Raw genomic sequence first — 22716 nt, 5'->3', positions numbered from 1 at the left:
ATTTGGGTAGACCAGGTTGCCCTGATAGACTGGTCTCCGGGCAGGGGGGAAGCTTTTTAATGTTGTTTGTCTTTTGATGCTCTTACGTTAAACATGTCATTTTTACTCAGATGATGAACTATTTTGTGAGAGCATGCAGAAATGTCTGTATAATATTTTTGACATGCCCTATATTTAGTTCCTAAATGTAAAAAAAATTATGTGCTATTAATTGGCTACAGATTCTTAGATCCATTTTTGTTTTTCACTCTCCTTTGCTCACATGTTTTCCCTTTGAGGTAATCCAGACAAGATGCACAAACTATGAGTACCTTTATTTTAAGGTTACAGTAACTGAATCTTGAAAGTCTGAAAGAACTTCTCTTCTCCTTTGCCTTTATTTTCCAAAGAACTAGGAAGGGTCCTTTCTTTGACACTTTCTCCATTCCCATTCCTGAGTCATCTCTTTTCAGACAATTGTCTAGGCTGTGGTCTTTATCCTGATTCCCAAGGTTATTCTCACAGCCCATTATACACACACACCCATCCCAACTGTCCCTTTCTGGGCAGAAGGAATAATTGTACGAACCAAAATAAAGAATAGCTATTAAGCTATGTATATAACAGTAGTTATCAAATGATGTAGACATGCATTCACAGAGTTAACAGGGATTGGCTGACATATGCATTGTACCTTTCTACAACTGTCTCTAATTTCTCACATTGTCTGGTCATCAGTTTCTATCCTTTACTGCTTCAATACCAACTTTTAAGTCTGAAACAAATTTATAGATTTAGAAAGGTATAAAATGGGCATTCTGTTCATCCTTTTTCTAAAACTCAGCAGTATTAAAATTAGAGTTAGAATTCTTCATTAGTCAAGTGTTATTGGACACACAAGGAATGTGTCTCCAGTGCTTAAGCTCTCAGTGTACATACAAGCAATTGATAAATCATGATCATAATGATAAAATATAACACTCAGTGACAGTCATAGGATACTGAATAAACAACCAACATAAATCATACTAGGATACTAAATAAAACAATTAATATAAATTGTAAGATACAAGCAACAAAGTTATAATCATAAGAAGATGAGGAAATAGGTAATAGGAAAGATGAGAAGGATAATAGTAATGCAAACTAGGTAGTTTGACAGTGTTGTGGCAATTAATTGCTTAGCTGAGTGATGGTATGGGGGAAAAACTGTTTTTTGTCTAGTTGTTTTGGAGTACAATCCCTATAGCAGTGATGGCTAACCTTTTTGTCGTCATGTGCCAAAAGCGTGTGTGTGCGCACACCCATAATGCAATGCAGCACACCCCATGTGCCCTGCGACACCCCCCTGCATGCACCCTGCCCCCACACATGTGCACGCAATCCCAGCCACCCGCACATGCACGTGCATCTCCCACGCATGCGCACGCAACTCCCACATGTGTCCCGTGCATGCACAGCAGAGACCTAAAAACCAGCTGGCTGGTGGGAGGCACACACACATGTGCAGTGGAGTTGAGCTGAGGTGATGGCTCTCAGGCTCGCAGAGAGGACCCTGCATGCCACCTATAGCATGCATGCCTTAGGTTCACCGTCATGGGCCTATAGCATGATCTTGAGGGAAGAAGTTGAAAGTTTATGTCCGGGATGTGATGGATCTGTAGATATTTTCAGCCTTCTTTCTGACTCATTGAGTATACAGGTCCTCAATGGAAGGCAGGCTGGTAACAATGTTTTTTTATGCAGTTCTAACTACCCGTTGAAGTCTATGTCTTGTTTGGTTACAGTGCCAAATCAGACAGTTATAGAGAGATGCAAATGACAGATTCAATAATTTCTTTGTAGAACTGTATCAGCAGCTGAGTTGGTGAAGGAAGAACATTCTTTGTTCTGCTTTTTGATGACATTTTGATGTTAGGTGTCCCTTTTAAGTCTTGAGAAATTATATAGAACCTAGAAATTTGAAGATCTCTACTGTTGATACTGTGTTGTCTAGTATTGCAAGAGGTGGTAGAATACAGTTTTGAGTGTGTTCAGTTCAAGATTGTTCTGGACGCACCACGAGGCTAACTGTTCAACTTCCTATCTGTGTGCAGATTCAACATTGTCTTGAATGAGACCAATGGGTGTTGTATCATCTGCAAACTTCAGTACTTTAACAGAAGGATCCCTTTAGATGCAGTCCTTGGTATAGAGAGAGAAGAGAAGTGGCAAGAGCACACAGCAGAGTGTTAATTGTACAGGTATCTGGTATGATTTTTCAACTTGCTTCTTCCTCTCTGCTAGAAAGCTTATCATCCACTTACAAGTGTGGTCAGGCATGACTAGCTGAATTAGTTTAGTTAGAAGAATATCTGGAATAATGATATTGAATGCTCAGCTGAAAAGGACCCTTGCATAGGTCCATGGAGATTCAATATTTGCCAGGTATGAGTTTGTGTAAGTTTTATTTACACTACATTAAAATAAAATTTTGTTGTTTGGAGGTAAAATTCAAGATTATTATTAATAATAAAAAAATTATAGAATTTAAATGCTTGGATCCTGATTAATTTTAAGAACATCTCTCCCATATAGTTTAAATGGCTTGGATCCCATATAATTTTCAGAACATTTTTCCCAAGAGAAACAATGTGTCTGTTGTCTATTATGAACTAGGGGAAAAATCATGCTTTCTTTATTGGAAGATGAATAATTTGAGTCTGGAACAAGCTTTCTCTATGGTGGTTGCCACTAACAAATATTCACATAATAAGTTAAATATTGATCTTCTTTCCAATGGCCTATTTTATAAAGCCCGTATTTTATTGTTCTGCTGTTATTGCTTAATTCAGATAATGCCATCATATTATTTCCTATTTAGGGTAGTAAATGAATTTTGCATTCTTTTGTCTTGGAACACCTAATATCATGATGGTGAACCTATGGCACGCGTGCCACAGGTGGCATGGGGAGCCATATTTGCTGGAACACTAGCCATCAGCTCCGGTGCACATGTGCACACCAACCAGTGGATTTGTGGCCTTCCAGAGGGCCAGGGGAGGCCATTTTCTCCCTCCCCAGGCTTCAGGAAAGCCTCCAAAGACTGGGAAAGGCAAAAAATAGGCTCAATGGGCCAACCGGAAGTTCGTTCCCAAACTTCCGGTTGGCTTGTTGGGCCTGTTTTTCACCCTCCCCAGCCTCTGGAGGCTTTCCTGAAGCCTGGGGAGGGCGAAAACTGCCTTCCTCACTCCCCTGGAGGTCCTCCGGAAGCCAGAAATGGATTGGTTCCGAACTTCCGGTTGGCCCCTTGGGGCCGTTTTTCACCCTTCCCAGCCTCTGGAGGCTTTCCTGAAGCTTGGGGAGGGCAAAAAACAGCTGCAATGGGCCAACCAGAAAATCCTCCATTTCCACTTCCAGAGCGCCAAAGGAGACCGTTTTCGCCCTCCCCAGGCTTCAGGAAAGCCTCAGGAGCCTCGGGTGGGGTCGTGCATGCATGCGCACATGGGGGGATTGTCACACATGCATATGCAGGTGGGCGGGGAGATTGAATTGGTGTGGGTATGCATGTGCATGCGATAGCGTGCACGTGCACAATTTTGGCACACCATAAGAAAAAGATTCGCCATCACTAACCTAGTAGATAAAAGGAAAATGGAAAGACTTAGCATGGTGAATTGGACTTTCATTATGGAAGAAAGAGGGGAAAATAGGATCCCTTTCCATATCACATCACAACCAAAATAAGAGGATGGTGTATCTACTAACTGGGTAATTTGTTAATGTGTCCTTAGGGAAGGAATATAAAGAAGTCTCACAGTGCTTGACTTTTTAGACTGAAGCACTGATTCTTTGTTAGGATGCAGCACTGTCAATTTAATTTCAATTTCCAGCTTGGAAGATGAGAACTTTACTATAGTTCTGTTTAAGTTCCTTTTGTTTTAATCCTTTGGATCAAGTGTGTTATACTGTAGTTTTAAGATATTTTCTTCATTGTGGTTATTTTAAGTTTAATAAGTTGGCTACGTTTAACAAGCTACACACACATCATATATATCTACACACACACACACACAAAAAAAATAGTATACGCTGTGCAGAAATAACTATATTTTGAAGATTATTCACATTAAAAATAACCAGAGTAGTACTCTTAATGAACTAACAACAGCTTATAACAGCAAATCAACACTTAATATAAGATTGTATTCTTTCCCTTTGAGGCACAGCAGGCATTCTTACTAATGCTAATGCAATGGTGGTATATGAAGTTAGTGTATTTTGTAAATAAAGTAAAAATTGTCATTTTATAAAAGCACACATGCTTATCGAAAAGGTATGTCAGGGAACCAGTAAATTACCAGGCTATTGATATTGCTTGCCTTCACAAGACGTGCACTTTTCTTTAGCACCTTCTTTAATGTCAGCATTATTACAATTTATGCTAGAATCAATATCTTCAACAAGTAAGGTTCTTTTATTTTATAGTCAAACTGTGATAGCATAGCTGGAATCTGCAGAGTTTTAGAAAGGAAGTGGAAATCCTTAAATGGCTTACATAAAACAACTCTATGATTGTAGGAGTAATTTAGTCAATTAGCAATAAAATTTCATCATTCCAATTCATTTTATAAAAATATAATATCTACATAAGAAATTTGAAATAACTTGCAGTTTTATTACTTTTCTTTATTTGACAACTTAACATACTACTACTACTAATGCTGCCTATATTTTTCTCTCCCCCCTCCCCCTTTTCATTTTTATTTTCTTGGTATAAAAATGTCCTATCAGTTTTGTCTTTATGTGTTATGAGTATAGCAAAATACTTTCTTATTAATATATGCAATTCTGATGACACAAAATATTTATCTTGTCTGCTCACAGTTGGGGACCATAATGCACTACCTCTAAGGTTCTTTCTATGGTACCACACTAAATTAAGGATTTGTTGATTGTACATGCATTCTTTACTTGAAATTTCTGTGAACTTCAAGCCAAAGCGGCCTTTATATTTTTATTTCATGTTAGGTGACCAAATCTAATAATGGATAAAATGAACTCAATACAGATAAGTAGTATATAAGAGTTCATATGGATGTATATTCTGTTCTTGCTTAGCAGCTGCTAAAATTTTCCTATGAAAGGGGTAATTACCTTTGCTTATGATTAGCATTGAGTTCTCCAGTATTTTAATAAACAGTGTTCTTGCATGCATATATAAGGATTGATAGAAATTGATAGGACATTCATTTTTTCAGTTTAAATATAATAAAAAAACCTCAATGAAATGATTTTTAAAAATATCATGTGTGTCAAAGCAAAGATGTACCTTTTGTATGAGCAGCTATTGGTGGAATGCATTTGTACAGTGATTATCCCTGTTGTATTCAAAAGTTAGTCTTTAATTTGCCATTTCTATATTCACTCAAAGGCTTGATAATTATGAACATGATATGATATTGTCTATGAATATAATTTTCTTAGATTTTAAATCTGATTTATAGAAAAAGAGTAACTGAAGTATTTGTCTTGGAGTCATTTCCTGAAAATCCTTGTTTAATGCTTTCCAAATGTAAGTTTTACAATTTTCAGTGGGATTTACTCCAGACTTGTTTATTAGATTTCTCTTTTTATTTTTTAGGCAAAAATGGCACAGGTTAAACAAGTGGGTCTATTAGCAGCTGGCTGTCAACCATGGAATAAAGATGTATGTGCTGCTAGTGGGGATAGATTTGCCTATTGTGCAACCCTGGCTATTTATATATATCAGGTGAGAAGTATTTTAGATTTTCTTTTTTTCTTTTCTTTTCTTGCTGGTATATGAATATTTATTACACTTTTATAATTTTATATTTTTAAAAAATAACTTTTTAAAAATTATCAAATATCCTTGCTTATTTTTTCAATTCATATTATTTCTGTAGAAAATATAATAATAAACAATACCAATTTAAAATGCATCATATTTTAGTAAGCTCTCCTGAACCATATGACTGGTTCTGAAGAATGAATGTGAAACCTAAAATAGGTGAACTAAAAGGGAGCTATTCCTTTCTATGTCTGTAATCTATATGGCTCAGGACCAAGGGTGGGCTGCTGGGGGTTCACACGGGTTTGGGCGATCCTCTAGCTAGGATTCTGCCCAGTTCAGCAAATCCCCAAATGCCACCCCTGGCTGGCCAAAACCACCCCTCTCTTCCCATCCCGCCTCACTCTTCCGAAGAGTATCCATGCACCAGGTAGGGGGGAATAGGTCCACCAGTGGTTCCAAAAGTCTAGAAATGTGCCTGTTTCTAGCCTCTGGAGCCCGGGGGAAACAGCCTGGAGAGGGCGAAAAACACCCCCACTCGGTGGTGCAGGAGGCCGACAAGGCCATGCCTACCATGGCTACGCCCACCCAGCAGTGGCACAGCGAACTCATTGCTGCAATGTTTGAAGCCCAACCCTGCTCAGGACCACACTTTGAGTCTCTGAACAGATATTCCAGAAAGTGCCGAGAAAATAGAGAAAGGAATATTTTCCCAGCAAAATAGATACTATGATATTTAATTTTAATATAGCAAGATAAATATTTTATTTAAAAGTATTTAATCATTCTTTTTTTATTTTTTTTTTATTTTAGTTGGATCATCAATATAATGAATTCAAGTTATGGGCAATTATGTCTGAACACAAGAAGACCATCACAGCTATTTCTTGGTGTCCCCATAACCAGGATCTGTTTGCAAGTGCAAGTGCTGAAAACCTAGTAATAATTTGGAATGTAACTGAACAAAAAATTGCTGCAAAATTACACAATACAAAAGGTATAATATTTATTTGCAGCAAAAGCAGTCTTGTACAATACACTATGGTTTTAATGCAAGGTTAACTCTTCTGATTGAAAGAAATTTGATTCAGCAAAAGAAAATCAAAAAAGGAATGAGAGAGCTTGACTGTTTTTCCCCCAGTAGGTCACTGAGCAGGAGGTACAGATGGCAGTTTAGAAGTCAAGTAATTTATCTCTTAGCAAAAGCTAGGCTTGATCAGTCTGCATACGTAAAAAAGACATTCCATAAACAGACTGCATCTTTTGCATGCAACTTCCATTCAAAATAATATATTCAAGAACCTATCACTGCCCTGCTAATATAGTATTATTATTGTATGATAAAAAACAAGAGTCCCTCTTTTTTCCCCTGTGCTGACAAATAGTTATGTTCATTTTTGCTAGGATAATGCCAAATAAAACTATGTTTTCCATTATATGGTACAATATAATGTTTTATTTTATTACTCTGCTCTAGAAATATTCAACTATAATTGATTCCTGATTCTGAACTTTTTCATGTATTTTCTTATGATATGATTTGGCAGTAAAGTATAGATCTTTCCTTTGCCAGTCTATTTATAGTATCTGTTTTGCATCCAACTCCTATAGAATTGTTATTTAAAGTTTAAGTAATGAAAACATCTTTTTTTTAATCTTTTCAAAATGTAAATATCTTCAAAACATAAATCTTGGAAATCTCAAGTTAAACTACATCTCAGAATTTATAGCAAAGCAGAAATAATTGTGAACTGGCATTTATTTAAAATCATAGACCTAATTTTCTTTGTGTTTTATTTAATAAAGCTGGCATGTTTTGACATATTTAAAAGACTGTTATCTTTAATTCTCTAAGAGAAGTTACTCTTTAGCTGTGTGAAAAAGAGGGTGCTTGATTTTGGAAAAGAAGTACATTAAATTGGATTTTTAGTTAAATTCAGTGGAGATTTGGAAGTATATTTATTGAGTATCTTTTTATATTTCAGATATTCCTGCATCTCTTAGTTGGTGCTGGAACATACGTGATGCTGTTGCATTTGCCTCCCATAGAGGTCCATTGTATATTTGGACATTTTCAGGGGCAGAGAGTGGTGTAACGGTACATAACGAAGCTCATAGTTTTATGTCAGATATTTGTCTGTTTAGATGGCATCCAAAGAAAAAAGGAAAGGTAGTGTTTGGTCATACTGATGGAAGTCTTTCTCTGTTTCAGCCAGGTAAGAAAATTTATGCCAAGACAAGAGTCAATGCATCTTCTGATTAAAACAAAGAAAACTGTTATTATGAGATAATGTATTAAATGGTTTCCTTTTTTCAAATTTTATTCCCTTCACTCAAAATCCCAATGCCATGCATCCTTACAGTCATTTCAGATTCAGATTAAGAAGTCACCATATTTCAATAGATTTCACAAAATATAGAATGCAAGTACCATATATGCTTACTGTCAACACAAAATATATACAAATAAAATGTACAAATACAAATTAATTAATTGGCTATTGATAGTGACAGTGATGATGATGTGTGGTGTTGGAGAAGATTCTTGAGAGTCCTTTAGACTGCAAAGAGATTGAATTAGTTAATCCTAAAGGAAATCAATCCCAACTGTCCTGTGGAAGGTGAAGCTGAAGCTCAAATACTTTGGCCACCTATGAGAAGAAAGGGCTCATTGGAAAAGACCCCAATGTTGGAAAAGATTGAAGGCAAAATGAGAAAGGGATGGCAAAGATTGAGATGATTAGATAGGGTCATCAACACAGTGCTCTTGATTTTAGATAGACTCGGGGAAACAATGGAGGGGAAACGAGGATGGGGGGCTGGTGTTTTATGGTCTGTGGGGTTGCAAAGAGTTGGACAATTTAGTGACTGAGCAGCAGAAACAACTGGCAGTGAAGCAAGAGAGCTAGTTTGGTATAGTGATTAAAGCACCAGGTTAGAATGCTAATCTTGCCTCAAACACAAAGCCAGCTGGGTGCCCTGGTTCAGTGATTGTCTCTCAGCCATAGAAAGAAGGCATGGTCAACAATATCTGAAAATCTTGCCAAGAAAACTGCAGTGTCGAATCCAGAAAGTTGTTAGCAGCCAACATTGACTCAAAGGCACACATGCATAAAAACATAAAACCCACTTGACAAGGAACTTAAATTCACCTTATATGATCATTTGAGTTGTGTGATTTCATATTATGCATTAGAATGATTTAAAGAGCCGCAGTGGCGCAGTCGTTAGAGTGCAGTACTTCTGCTGATCACCAACTGACAGCAGCTTGGCAGACCAAATCACACCAGGCTCAAGGTTGACTCAGCCTTCCATCCTTCTAAGGTCAATAAAATGAGGACCCAAATTGTTGGGACCAATATGCTGACTCTGTAAATCACTTAGAGAGGGCTGTAAAGCACTATGAATTAGTCTATAAGTGTGATTGCTACTGCTAAAAATAGTGCATATGATAACCTATATTCCATAACAACTTAATTTTAACTACCATATTTTTCAGAATATAAGACACAAAAAAGAGGGTGAAAATCTGGGTACTATACACTGAATACAGCATTTTTGGCCTCCTGAAACCCCACCCCCTTTGCAAAATTTGTTATGCAGAGACTTTGGGAGGCTTGCAAAGTGCTCCTGGGGGCTAAGGAGGACAAAAATGAGCAAAAAATGGGCTGGTTTTGCTCGTTTCTGGCCCCACAGCCCCCAGGAGCATTCTACAAGCCTCCCAAAGTCTCTGCGTGCCCTTTCCCCCCCCCAAAAAATGGGCTGTTTTTTGTCATTTTTGCCCCTCCCCCATCCCCGAGGAGCACTCTACAAGCTTCCCAAAGCTCTGCATGCCTTTTGTATATGTGTGTGTGTATGTCCAAAACGAGGCATGCAAAGGGTTTGGGAGGCCTACAGAGTGCAAAACGTTTTTTTTTAAATTACCTCTTCAAAAACATGGTGCATCTTATACTCCGGTGTGTCTTATATTCTGAATAATATGGCATTTTCTCAGGCAACATTTTTTCTTTACTTATGTCAATATCTTTCAGTACTCTGAAATTGAGGAATGCTAACTAAAATCATCTGAACCTACTTGTTCTCATTCAGTACAAAATGTATGCTTGTCTATATTTAAGTTCTTACATATAATCTTTTTATAACATAATTTTGTTTTAATGTATTTTATTTATTTAAAACATTTATTTAGCCACCCATCTTATAACCAACTTTGCTTGCTTCCAATCTAAATGTACAACATGCAAAACCACATCAAAACTATAAAACTATAAAATGTATTAAAACATTAAAATAGAGATGTGTGATCATTTTTTTCTTTATTATTAAAGATAAGCTGTCTTTTTTTAGATATAAAAAGGAAATAACTAGATTTGATAGGAAAAGTCACATATTCAAAGAGCACAGCATAATTTGGAATCATATTATGTTAAAAATAGTAGATAGAAATGTAAATTATTTTGATACTACTATTTTAGGATTCAATTTCTAAATTGCTGTAATGAAGATTTGTAGGCAATGAAGCATCTGTTTAAGCATGATAGTCTCTTGAAGAGGAGAGGATTGCACATGAAAGTACCTGCTTCTTCCATTAACATCTGTGTACATATTGTATTGGGGATAGGAATTCCCCACATGTAGCAGGAAGAACACATTGCAAATATATAGTAAAATAAAATGAACAAATAAATAAATAGAATAAAATCATTCAAATATAATATGCTGCTGCAGAATTGCATGTGTTAATGCGAGTCTATTTTAAGTAAGAGATTAGTTAAAAATAAAGTGAATGTACTTTCTCATTAGGAACCCAGCATTACCAAGTATTATTTTGTCTATTCAAAATAAAAGAAGACCTCTAAACCCTATCATTGCTATAGTTTGTACCCGAGTCATTACTAAACAATTAACAGATTTAAGGCTGCCTTTTAATTATTAGTATTTAACATTTTATTCAACATGTTTACTTTATTTTAACTAATTAGACTATAGCAACTACCAACAACTGAGGCATCCAAGAAAAAAAGGGCAGTAAGTTATTTTTGAAATACAAGTAGACTTACTTCTACAATTGAGCCCAAAATTTTAGTTGCTAAGTGAATTGTTAGGTGATTACACTGACTGTCCTAAATATGACTCGTAACTGCTGAATCTTGATCACGCAACCATGGAGATGCTGCAATCGTCATGTAAAAAATGGTCATTAGTCACTTTTTTCAGTGCCATTGTAACTATTGTAAGTTGATGAGTATCTATACTAAGTGTTCTATATTTTCAGCATGAAAGTTCATAATATTTACTTGATTAATATTCTGTCAGGACATGATTTGGAGGAAAAACCAATTCACTGTATAAGGAAAATTAGTTTGCATATTTATATTTCAAATATTTGCAAGTGTAGCCATTTGAACACAGTGATTTCTGTAAATGGATAAATTGCATTTCTTTTTTAATTTTTCAAGGTTGTAAGCATCAGAAACATGTTCTGAGGCCAGAATCACTTGAAGGGACAGATGAGGAAGATCCTATTACTGCTCTGGAATGGGACCCTCTGTCAACAGATTATCTTCTTGTTGCAAATTTGCATAATGGAATCCGTCTTGTTGATTCAGAATCTTACTCCTGTATCACGGCCTTTAATCTTCCTAGTGGAGCAGCATCTGTGCAATGCTTAGCTTGGGTCCCTAGTGCACCTGGAATGTTTATCACTGGAGGTAAAAAAAAAACATTTTTTATTTATATTATAGTAACAGTAAGCAGGGCACACAACAGACTTTTTAAAGTCAAGGTTCAGGTAAGTTAAGTTTGTACCAAATTATCAAACTAATTGCATAATGTTATGTAAAGGCAAGGATAAAACTAATGTTTTAAAACAGTAATGATAGTTTTCTGACATCATTATCACTTCCTTCAGAAAGAAAGAAAGAAAGTTTTGCTTTCGTCTTTTTATCTTATCCTTAATCCAACTGTAGAAAACACAATCTGATGGGTTCAGAATGTTGGGTAAGACATTGGCATTAAGTGGACAGTATGTAAATTGGGAGAGAACTTGCATTAGCAAGTTAATATTAATATTAGCAGGCTAAATAATTAATATTAACACTGAGAGCAGAATTTTCCTACCATATTTTAATCCCTATTTCTGAAGTTCTGCTTAATGCTAATTAAAAATTCAATTAGATTTTGACTTTTGTTTTTAATTATTGCATTATGTATTATTTGATTAAAATTAAGTTAATCTTTTTTTAAAAAAATATAGATTCTCAGGTTGGTGTGTTGCGTGTCTGGAATGTATCACGAACAACACCAATAGATAATTTCAAGTTGAAGAAAACAGGTTTCCATGGCCTACATGTGCTTAATTCTCCTCCAAAGAAGGATAGTAAGTATACATATTTATTTTTGATTTGGATATATTCGTGTAAAGCTGTGTGCCAGATCAATGAACCTAACATTTAGCTCATAAGTGATTCTGTATGGCAACAAAATATGGACCAATTAATTTGTGATAGTTCTTTTGAACAGCCAGGACTTGCACATAACGCAGTTCCTAGAGCAAGGCATTCTATATGTTCCTCTTGTAATGTATCAGTAAGATCGTTAAAATTAAATTTCTTATTACAGATGAGACATCCAAACTAAATAAAATGTAATCAAATGTAGAGAACACAGTTACAAAATAGAATGTTTAAAATAGAATAGGTCATATTGAGATAAATGATGTTGCACTTATTTACTATATCAATACTAATACTGCATGTGAGTTTTACAAATTGCAAAAACAGATTTTGCAGTGGTGACGATTACCTTTGAATCCTTATCTGCCAATAAAAAATGGAACATAAAATTTTTCAGTCTATCCTGAAATTGGGGTTAGAAGAATTGCTAATAGTTATGTCTAAATGAAAATTGTAGTATGACAGAATATTAGTACAGTCTGTATTCCCTTCTTAAGAATTGCAGAGCCTTTCTGCATGTACTATTTTATGAAATGTTTCACTCAGCTTTGTTGTTCATACAACATTAAACTATAACATTAGAAAGCTATTGAACATAACATATCAAGATGCTTTCGGACAGCAATAACATTTATTGATCTCTGTGTACAGCATCATACATTTTGCTCCATCTTATCTCTGAAAGTTCTACCACACAAAAGAAAAAACAATGTTGCTTTGTTATCCTTGTATTCCCACTTGCAATCCAATGACAGGTTATTTTGGGCAGCCAAAATCTTAGGGAGCTCTGCAGGTTCCAGAAACAAGACCAAGAACACATGCAAAACTATCAACAACATATTCAAAGGTATAAAATTCACAAGCAAAGAAAACAACAACAACCCAAAATCCTACCTGGATATCCTCATTATCAGAGACAACAATGGCAAACTAGAAACCCAAGGTTATCATTAAACCACATCAGGGGTGGGTTTCAGCTGGCATTACTACCAGTTTTTTCGTGCAGGTGCTTGATATGTGCTGTGCGCGCATGTACAATTCAGTGGAAATTGGAAAACTAAAAAAAAAAGATGGTGTGACAGCAGCAACCGGTGAACCAGTTCAGGGGTGTGGCCAGCCTGGGTCGCTGCCAGTCTGTGACCCAGACTAGCATGCCACTACCGGTTTGCCCAAACTTGGCTGAACCGTTAGGAACCCACATGTGATACACATCAACCAGTGCCCCACTACCAAAGTAACAATGCAATATTCCACATGAGGAGCTGGATAAGAACACCATTCAACTGAGCACAAACCCACTGCAGCCACCCTGACCATCAGGAAGAGTAAACATCATTTATACAACAAAATGGATATTCACAAAACTTCATCAAAAAGTGCCTCAGCTCTCAACTCAATATAGCACAATCAACACAAGTTGTTAAAACAATAACATTGCCATACATCAAAAAATCTCAGAAACCATCAACAAGCTATTACAACCACATGGCAGCTTAGCACACAAACCAACTATAACCCTCAAAAAAATCCCAAGTAAACCAAAAGATCTAGCAGCTCCAGAAGAGTCATCTACAATTTACAGTGTAAAGACTACAACAGCCAATACATAGGACAAATAGGCAGAAGACAAATACAATTAGCAGAAGATTAAAACTCTTTAATTTCACAAGACATGGACAGGCTTAATCATGGTTTCAACTGGGAAACTGACCATCCTAGACCAAGCCAAGTCCAAAAAAGGCTACAGAATTCCTGGGATCCTGGCATTCTGGTAAATTGGTCATCAGCAAGCACATAGATATACAAGTGAAACTCAAAAACTCAAAAAATTAAAAAATTAGAATATCGTGCAAAAGTTCATTTATTTCAGTAATGCAACTTAAAAGGTGAAACTAATATATGAGATAGACTCATTACATGCAAAGCAAGATAGTTCAAGCCATGATTTGTCATAATTGTGATGATTATGGCTTACAGCTCTCTCTCATATATTAGTTTCATCTTTTAAGTTGCATTCCTGAAATAATTGAACTTTTGCATGATATTCTAATTTTTTGAGTTCCACTTGTAAACAAAATCTATATAGGACAAGAAGCAATGGGTAGAAACTAATCAAGGGGGGAAGCAACCTAGAACTAAGGAGAAATTTCCTGACAGTTCGAACAATTAATCAGTGGAACAACTTGCCTCCAGAAGTTGTGAATGCTACAACACTGGAAGTTTTAAAGAAGAGATTGGATAACCATTTGTCTGAAGTGGTGTAGGAGTTCCTGCCTAACCTAAGCAGGGTGTTGGACTAGAATACTTCTAAGGTCTCTTCCAACTCTGTTATTCTGCTATATACCATTCAAAAAAGGGAATCATGAAGTCACAAATGGAAGAAAAAGACCACACCACCTCCTCACCAGCAATCAACACCAGATGAGCATAGATTAACACAAAGAAAGCAAAGAAGATCCCAATCAAGGACTGCCAAGCAAGCTAACAGTAAACAGCTCAACCAAAGTACTACCTAGACCACACCCACCAAGACTAATAGGGCAAGCCACTAGAATATAAAATGAGAGCAAAACCCACTCCTTATTACCACTGATGATATTACCTAGTTTGGGTAATGCAATATCTGCAAAACAACCAAGCTCAGAGAGCACCAAGGACCCCTCAGAAAGAAGGAAGTTTTCCTCCTGCAAATGCAGATCTAATGTTTTATTTAGTGTCTGGAGATCCAAAGGAGCTGCCATATTCCTGACTTGCTCTTGGTTGTCTCCTGGACAACGGTGATGTCACCGGCTAACTCTTTCAATCTGGAAGCACTTTGGTGCTTCTGACACGAGTGCAAGAAAACCTGATGAGATCTAATAAGATCTCTGTTGTCATGTCTGTCCTTTGAACAGTTTCCTTATCCCCCAGATCTCAGCTGGATCTTGGCTGGGTTCTGTATGGGATTACATGTATTATATCATAGCATAAGGGCATTATAATTTCTTGCATCCTAGTTTGGTTTAAGGACTGTTTTGGATAGTTAGGAAATTAAACAGATAATCATTTTATAGCATCCTATGTCTCTTGTCATCCTATTTAGGATTTTTTTTTTCAGTTTCAGTATTCCAAACTTTATCCTGCTGCTTTTAAATAAAACTGATATAGGGTATAGATTGGATGCAATTCACTATAAGAAGAAAAATCACAGAGATAATCTTTGAGAAACTGCAGAAATAAAAAAGATTACAAAGATACGCAGGATAATTCCATTATAATTCAAAGTATTTAAGAAGGGAAAGAAAACTACTAGTCAATCTTCCAAGATTCACCCACTAAAGCCCATCTGAATAAATATAGTTCCAATCAAAGTTGTGAATCTTGTTTCCTGACCTGGTCTGGTTGGAAAGGTTGATTTCTAGCTGAACGATTTGTATCTTTAAACGAGCAGCAGTTAAACCTATTGTTCTCTTAAACTAAATTAACTAGGAGAGGACTTCACAGAAGCAACAAAAAATACCTATAAGAAACTCGTAGGTATACTTCCAGAAATTGTATTTCTTGCCATCCAAAATGGTAAAATCCCCAGGCACATACTTTGCTGTATTGTGCTGCTACTTCAATTTATTGTGAAATAAACCTGAAACATACTAATGAGTTTCCCTCTCCTAATTATTCCCAGTGGCCAGATATTGCATCATTCTTTGTATTGAGTTACGTTTTTGGTGTTGCCTTGTCAACTACTTTTTCATCAACATTCTTTAATAATCTTTGTTTTGATGCATCTCTGACATAATAACATGAGAATAGTGGAAAGACCATTGAGATCTTGCATTATTGCCAGTTACCCAGGCCAAAAAGAATTTTTCAGTAGCTTCTTGTTTGCATGTTTTTAGCAAAAGATGTAGAGTGATTTATTGGTAATATTTTTTTTATCTATAGTTAGCAGCAGATTTAATGAGAAGGAAGGAAAATTATGCTAATAATATTTTACCTTTTCATTCAGAATTCTTTTCACGGTCTCCTACCAAAAACCATCATACATCATCTACAAGTGAGGCTGTTCCATCTCCAAGTCTAACCCAAAATCAAGCATTTTCACTTCCTCCTGGACATGCTGTCTGCTGTTTTATGGATGGTGGAGTGGGGCTTTATAACATGGGAGCTAAGAAATGGGAATTTCTTCGAGATTTGGTATGTTTGATCTCTTACCTAAACAACAGATTCAGATCAGTTCAGCTGTGTTTTATGTAGTAATGTAATCTTATTCTAGAGATTATTTTTAGAACAGTATGCTCAATATAAGTTGTGCTTGTATACAGATCCCAGTCCTCATCTGTTGTTTCTGTCACCAAAGTTCCATTACCATGTTTGCATCTTCTACGATCATACTATGAGAATCATTCATAGGCAATTCTTGGTAGCTCCTTGCTATAGCCATTACATGTTTGCATAGTAGCTGTTCTTTTAGATATGATTATCTAATAGAAAATATATTTGCATATGTGAAACACTGTAATAAAATTACAGTCCAGTATATAGCACATATAATGGGACGCAGTGGCTCAGTGGTCGATCAGAAAGGTCAGTTGTTCAGTGGTTCGAATCCCTAACACTGTGTAACTGAGTGAGCGCCTGTTACTTGTCCCAGCTTCTGCCAACCTAGCAGTTCAAAAGCATGTAAAAATGCAAGTAGAAAAATAAGAACCACCTTTGGTGGGAAGGTAACTGTGTTCCATGCACTTTCGGCTGGCCACATGACCACAGAGACATCTTTGGATAGTGCTGCTCTTAGGCTTTGAAACGGAGATGAGCACCACCCCCTAGAGTAGGGAACAACTAGCAAGGGGAACCTTTACCTTTATATAGCACATAAAGAAAAATAGAAGAAATATAGTTCCCATTTTGATAAATATAATAAATAACATAGTGGAAGAATAGTGTCTAGTGTGATACTACACAGTAATTTTGCAGCTTTTGTTAGCAATAAGTTAACATAATTGATGTAATGATAATCAACAAGAATATTGAAAGATCCTATGTAGTTGCTGTGATGAATACTGTGAAACTTACAGAAAGCCCATTTAGTGAATTTCAGTCAGTGATGTGCGGTGAAGTTTATGGCTTGTGAGGCAAGTGGACAAAAGCTGCCCTGCTGCCCCAGCGCTATGTCTAGACTAAATGAGGCACATGGTTCTCCCGCCTCCTCCTGTAGAGGGCACTTTTTTAGAGGCTTTTTTAAACAGTCAAGCACTAAGCAGAATCATCCACTGTGACTCTGACAGCAACTACCTCAGCTTTTTTCCTTTTACATTTTTTTTTTCTTTTCATGATGACAGTGGTGAGGCCCTGCCTCCCCTGCCTCCCCTGACTGCACATCACTGATTTCAGTAGACCAAATTTCTATCTGGACAGCCCCCTAAAATAGAGCAATGATTATTGAATCTGTAGTAGTCTCAAAATAAAAGTGTGTCAATTTTATTTTAAATTAAATTTATATTATTTATATAATGTTCATATTATTTGGATCTTCAAAAGTATTTTATTTGTGCATATAGTTTTATCCGTGTGGAATAATCTGATGAAGGGCTGCCTAGAAATACAACTTCTGGTCACAAACACTTTTGACCACAACCAAATCGGATTCCAACCCAAAAAATAATAATTTTTTTTTCGCAGCCGATTTCTTCTTCCGTGTCATTTTTTTTATAAGTGCCAATTTTCCAAAATTAAGTTCGGGTCACCACCAAATTGGGTTGTGATCAAAGTTATGGATATAATTATGATCATGACCAGAGGTTCTACTATATGAGAATTAATAAATAGATTTATGCTTTGAGGTGCATTTATTTTAAGAGATAAAACTAAGAGAAAAGAAAACAAATTCTATGATATAAAGTATGCAAGAAGTGTTCTAATGAGTTTATTTTTGTTCTAGGGTCACGTTGAAACCATCTTTGACTGTAAATTCAAACCTGATAACCCTGACCTTTTAGCTACAGCATCATTTGATGGGACAATAAAAGTATGGGATATAACTACTTTAACAGCTATCTGTACCTCCCCTGGCAATGAGGGAGTCATATATTCACTTTCATGGGCCCCAGGTAAGAATATTGAACTTTAAAATTTTTGGTACACAATTGAAAAGAAAATTCTCATTGGTTGTGGGAGATGATTTTTTTTTAAAAAAAAAGTAGGATAGCTGTGTTAATATTTTGCAGAAAAACAATGTATGTGCAAACCATTAATTACTAACTTAGCAATGTTACCAATATTTCCCAACATTAGGCCTTCAAGAGATTCCCTTGAAATATTCATAGCAGATTTTGTGAAAATGTTGATATTTAGCAACAGTTCAACCTATGTATATTATGGAAAGTATATTCCAATCTGTTAAATTCATTTGCGTAGGTTTAGGATTTTTAATGTTTAGGATTTAATTTACCATTAACTATATTTGCAATGTATTGTGAACATTAATATAGTTCTTATGGATTACATGGGTAATCACAAAATATGGAGATGTGGTAAATTATTCAACTTGATTGCAAAAGAATACCAGTCTCATAAAATGTTAATAGATATATATCTTGCTTAAGAATAGAAGTTATTGTTCTAAATAAACCTTGAAAGGCAAAACAATAGTCTTCCCCTTTCCTACATAATTTTTTGACCTTATTTTTTTTTAACAATGTGACATTTTTATTTGAAACTGAACATAGTACAACTTTCTAAATCTTGTATCAATACAAAGAGAAATTAAGTCAGTGACCACATGGATACATTTTCTCCAGAAGGAGCTAAACTTCAGAACTTACAATGGTATATCCATCACTTCTGTAACTGAGCACAACTTGCTAATAAACAATTAGAGGAAGGTTTTGTCAGGTAGAAGAATGTGGGTTAGAAGTGCCCTTTAAAACTTTCAATTCAAGAAAGTCTACTTTTCACAGTGTTGCTGACTAAAATACTGAAATAGGAAAGTAAGGATAAATGTGTGTACAATGAATATTCTGTATTTTTATTACTTTATTCTATAAAGGAGACTTGAATTGTATAGCTGGTGCAACTTCAAGAAATGGTGGTTTCATCTGGGATGTGTCACGGGGCAAAATGATAGCTCGCTTCAGTGAGGTAAGTTCTTTATTTTGCTTGTTTTTACTAAAGTTTATTCAAAAAATGATGTCAATTTATACACAGTGTACTAATAATCTATTAACTAAGTGTGAATAATTGAAGGTGTCTGTATTTCTCCCAAAAAGCCTAAATATTTTACTATGTCTTTTTAATGAAAGGATTCAAGCATTTCCTGTAAAAAGAAACAGAACTAAAGTAGCTTGTAGAGGTGTCTAGGATAACTCTGCGTGGCCCATCTCAGCGCAGCCATCTCAGTGCAGTTTGGAGTATCACTGTGTTTTGCTTGAATATTAAATATTCTGAGGCTTTACCCAATATTAGTACTTTTAAGATTTCTTTTAAGGAGTTGTGGTGGTGCAGTGGTTAGAATGCAGTACTGCAGGCTACTTCTGCAGACTGCCGACTGCCTGCAGTTTGATAGTTCAAGTCTCACCGTCTCAAGGTTGACTCAGCCTTCCATTCTTCTGAGGTCGGTAAAATGGGGACCCAGATTTTGGGAAGGCAATATGCTGACTCTGTAAACCGCTTAGAGAGGGCTGTAAATCACTGGGAAGCAGTATATAAATGCTATTGCCAGTGCTATTGGTCTAATCTAATTATTTACTGGTATTCTATTTTATTTTGGCACATCTTTTCGGCTAGTTAAAAGATCCCATAATAGCTACACTGGATATTAATTCCTACTTAGCTCTATTTTACTGTTCTATTTTATTTTTAGATTGCTGAATGTGAATGGAATTAGTTTTGATTGGCAATTTTTCCAAGGCCTCCCTGGCAGGCTAATATAAGGGTTGATTATTAACGTAATAGTTAAAGTGAAATTAAAAGGATTCCACATGGTATTAATGGTATTTTTTTCTGTGTAAAACTGTTGTCTGGTCTGATTAACAAATTGGTACAGTATTTAGACGATGCTGAGAAGTAACTTGTAATTCAAAGAGGGAAATCTTTGAATAGCTTGTAGTTCAAAGAAACTTTCGGAATGCAAAGGTTTCCTGACTCTTTCAGGCCACTGAAACAAATAACCAGAGACTGCAGTTTAGCAAGGAATTCAACTGATAAGAAAGAGGACAAAGAAAAAAGTGTAATTCACAAGAAGATGAAAAAGCAATTGATTAATTGCTACTGCTGGCTGTTTCCTAGTTACTACTGATTGCTCATTGCATGTGATAGGAGCATTGTATGCTGTGGATTAGTTCAGTAATTTCAGGATGCATATATAGGTGATCTTTGATTTACAACTATAATTTGGATCAGACTTTTTATTGTGGTCATTAAGTGAGTCACATCTAATTTTACAACCTTTCTTTAGTGTGATTGTTAAGTGAATCACATAGGCATTAACTGACTTTGCTCATAACAACCCCCTGAGAAGGTTGCAAAGGGTGGTCACATGACCCAGGATGCTGCAACCCATCAGAAATACATGCCAGGTACCAAGGTGCCTGAATTTTGATCATGTGACTGGGGACACTGCAACGGTTGTAAGTGTGAGACTGGTCATAAGTAAGTTACTTTTTTAAGTGTCACTGTAATGTCAAATGGTTGTTAAACAAATAGTTGTAAGTTGAGGACTATTGTAAGGCAGCCAGTGAGCTCATTAAGACAAAGAGGAGCTTAGCAGGGCAGTTGCTTCATTCTTTCCCCCCACCCAAAAAAATATATGGTGGTGGTATTTGTTGGCCAGATAAAATTAATTTCCATTCTGAAAGAGTAAAGTAAAGAAATCAGAACCAAAACTGTTCATATGCCAGTATTCTTAAGGAAGGTAAGGCATTCTTAAAAGAGACACGGAATATTTATAGAGAGACAATACTCCAAGAAGTGTCACTAGGGATGGAAGAAAGCCAAGTAGGAGAAGTTTAAGTAATAGTCTAAGTCTTATCAAAAACTTTTAATTTTAATCACATTAAAAAATTGGGGGGGGGGGTTGTTTCTGGGAGTTCAATCTAGAGCAAGTCAGTAGAAGTAAACAGAAAGGGAGAAAAAAATATTATTTGTAGAGTAGTGCTAGAGATTATCACTTCTCTCCAAACCAGCCATTATGAAACTTTCAAGAAAATAAGCACATCGTGGGACACTTCAGTTACCTTGGCTAACTCATCCAAGTTTTCAATTTGCCCTAAATTCCCCAGACTTTGCTGATTATTTCATTTTTCAGGCAAGACGAAAAGATAAGTCGCATGGATTTTATCCTAATCAGTAGGGAAACTGAAGTAACATCACAACACGTTGAGAAGTGACAATATCACCTTGAGATTCAGGTTACTATAGATTGTGAAAGAGCATAATATACTTGTTACATATGCACTAGATTTCAGGGCAGTCAGTGTCAATGACTTTAGATAAATGTTAGGCAGGCTCAGTTGTATTGAAGTTTTCAAATCAAAGGGACAACACAAGACTGGGAACTTCCATTTCTTCTGTATGTTGTATTCCTTTTAATTCAATCAAAAGTTACCATCTACATATCCACAATGGTTTTCCAATATGTCCCTTCCTAATTTCTCATTGGAGTAATAAGCAGTTATACTTCCAGAATCTGTCCAAGAAGTTTTTTAATATGTATGTTTCTAGTTAAAAAGACATGTAACTTCCTTTATCTTATGCCCGAGTACAACATCTGCATATGTTATAAAGACTTAAATGTGTGTTTCCACCTATCTGCAAAAACCATTATTAAGTATCCATATTTATTTTTAGAATTTTTGAAATTATAGACAGAAAGTAGGTATTTACTGCATATTGCTTACATACTTGCACATTCCATTTTATATTTTGTTACTGGAATATAAAAACTTCTGTAAGAAATTGCCTCAGTTCAAGCTATCTGAACTTCCATATCAGTATGAATTGCAGATTTTTAACAGCACTCTATATACCCCAGAGTTCATTACACTCATAGGTAGAGTCTGTGAGAAAAAGTCTATAATTTAATTTGAATTTCATTGAGTAAGTTTTTTAAAGAACATCTTGTACCTCTTAAGATGCAAACATCTTCCTAAATGACAGAGTCTATAATTAGGTACTTCATTCAGAATATAGTAAAGTGTCAAATTTTTGCAGTTTCAACTAGCCATGTTTCTGGGTCTCATATTGGAAAGCCTAGATATATATATTTAAGACCCACCACTTCATCTCAGAATAAAATACTATTGTATTTAATCAGTAATTATATTTTAAATATTAATTTAAGAATTTGATAGTATTATGTATTGTATCTTACCTGACATACAAATTCCAAGTTTTGATAGGCAATTATGTGTTTTAAACTATTTTATTAAGAAATGTAATAAATGAGTATGTAACAATATCCCATAATTATAACAATTTGGGATCTGTACATATAATTGTGTTCTAATATTATTTATA

General features: G+C 35.6%; 1 protein-coding gene across 5 annotated transcripts in view; it reads left to right on the top strand.

Annotated features, from left to right (window-relative positions):
- The window catches only part of WDR17 (WD repeat domain 17), a 67620-nt gene that overhangs the window by 6833 nt on the left and 38071 nt on the right, over window positions 1-22716 (top strand). For 4 of the 5 annotated variants that reach the window (XM_032224283.1, XM_032224285.1, XM_032224286.1 and 1 more), the window contains exons 2-9: window positions 5603-5731; window positions 6584-6767; window positions 7756-7986; window positions 11230-11481; window positions 12027-12149; window positions 16211-16398; window positions 18143-18311; window positions 19250-19341. In XM_032224283.1, coding sequence (XP_032080174.1) covers window positions 5609-5731; window positions 6584-6767; window positions 7756-7986; window positions 11230-11481; window positions 12027-12149; window positions 16211-16398; window positions 18143-18311; window positions 19250-19341 — 1362 coding nt within the window. In that variant the 5' untranslated portion in view covers window positions 5603-5608. Of the gene's footprint in view, window positions 1-2098; window positions 2223-5602; window positions 5732-6583; window positions 6768-7755; window positions 7987-11229; window positions 11482-12026; window positions 12150-16210; window positions 16399-18142; window positions 18312-19249; window positions 19342-22716 lie in introns of those variants that run through there. The other variant, XM_032224284.1, reaches the window with a different exon arrangement.

This window comes from Thamnophis elegans, chromosome 9 (assembly GCF_009769535.1).
Source record: "Thamnophis elegans isolate rThaEle1 chromosome 9, rThaEle1.pri, whole genome shotgun sequence".
NCBI lineage: Eukaryota > Metazoa > Chordata > Lepidosauria > Squamata > Colubridae > Thamnophis > Thamnophis elegans.
The sequence above is the reverse complement of the archived record's forward strand: the minus strand, read 5'-3'. Positions and strand labels throughout refer to the sequence as shown.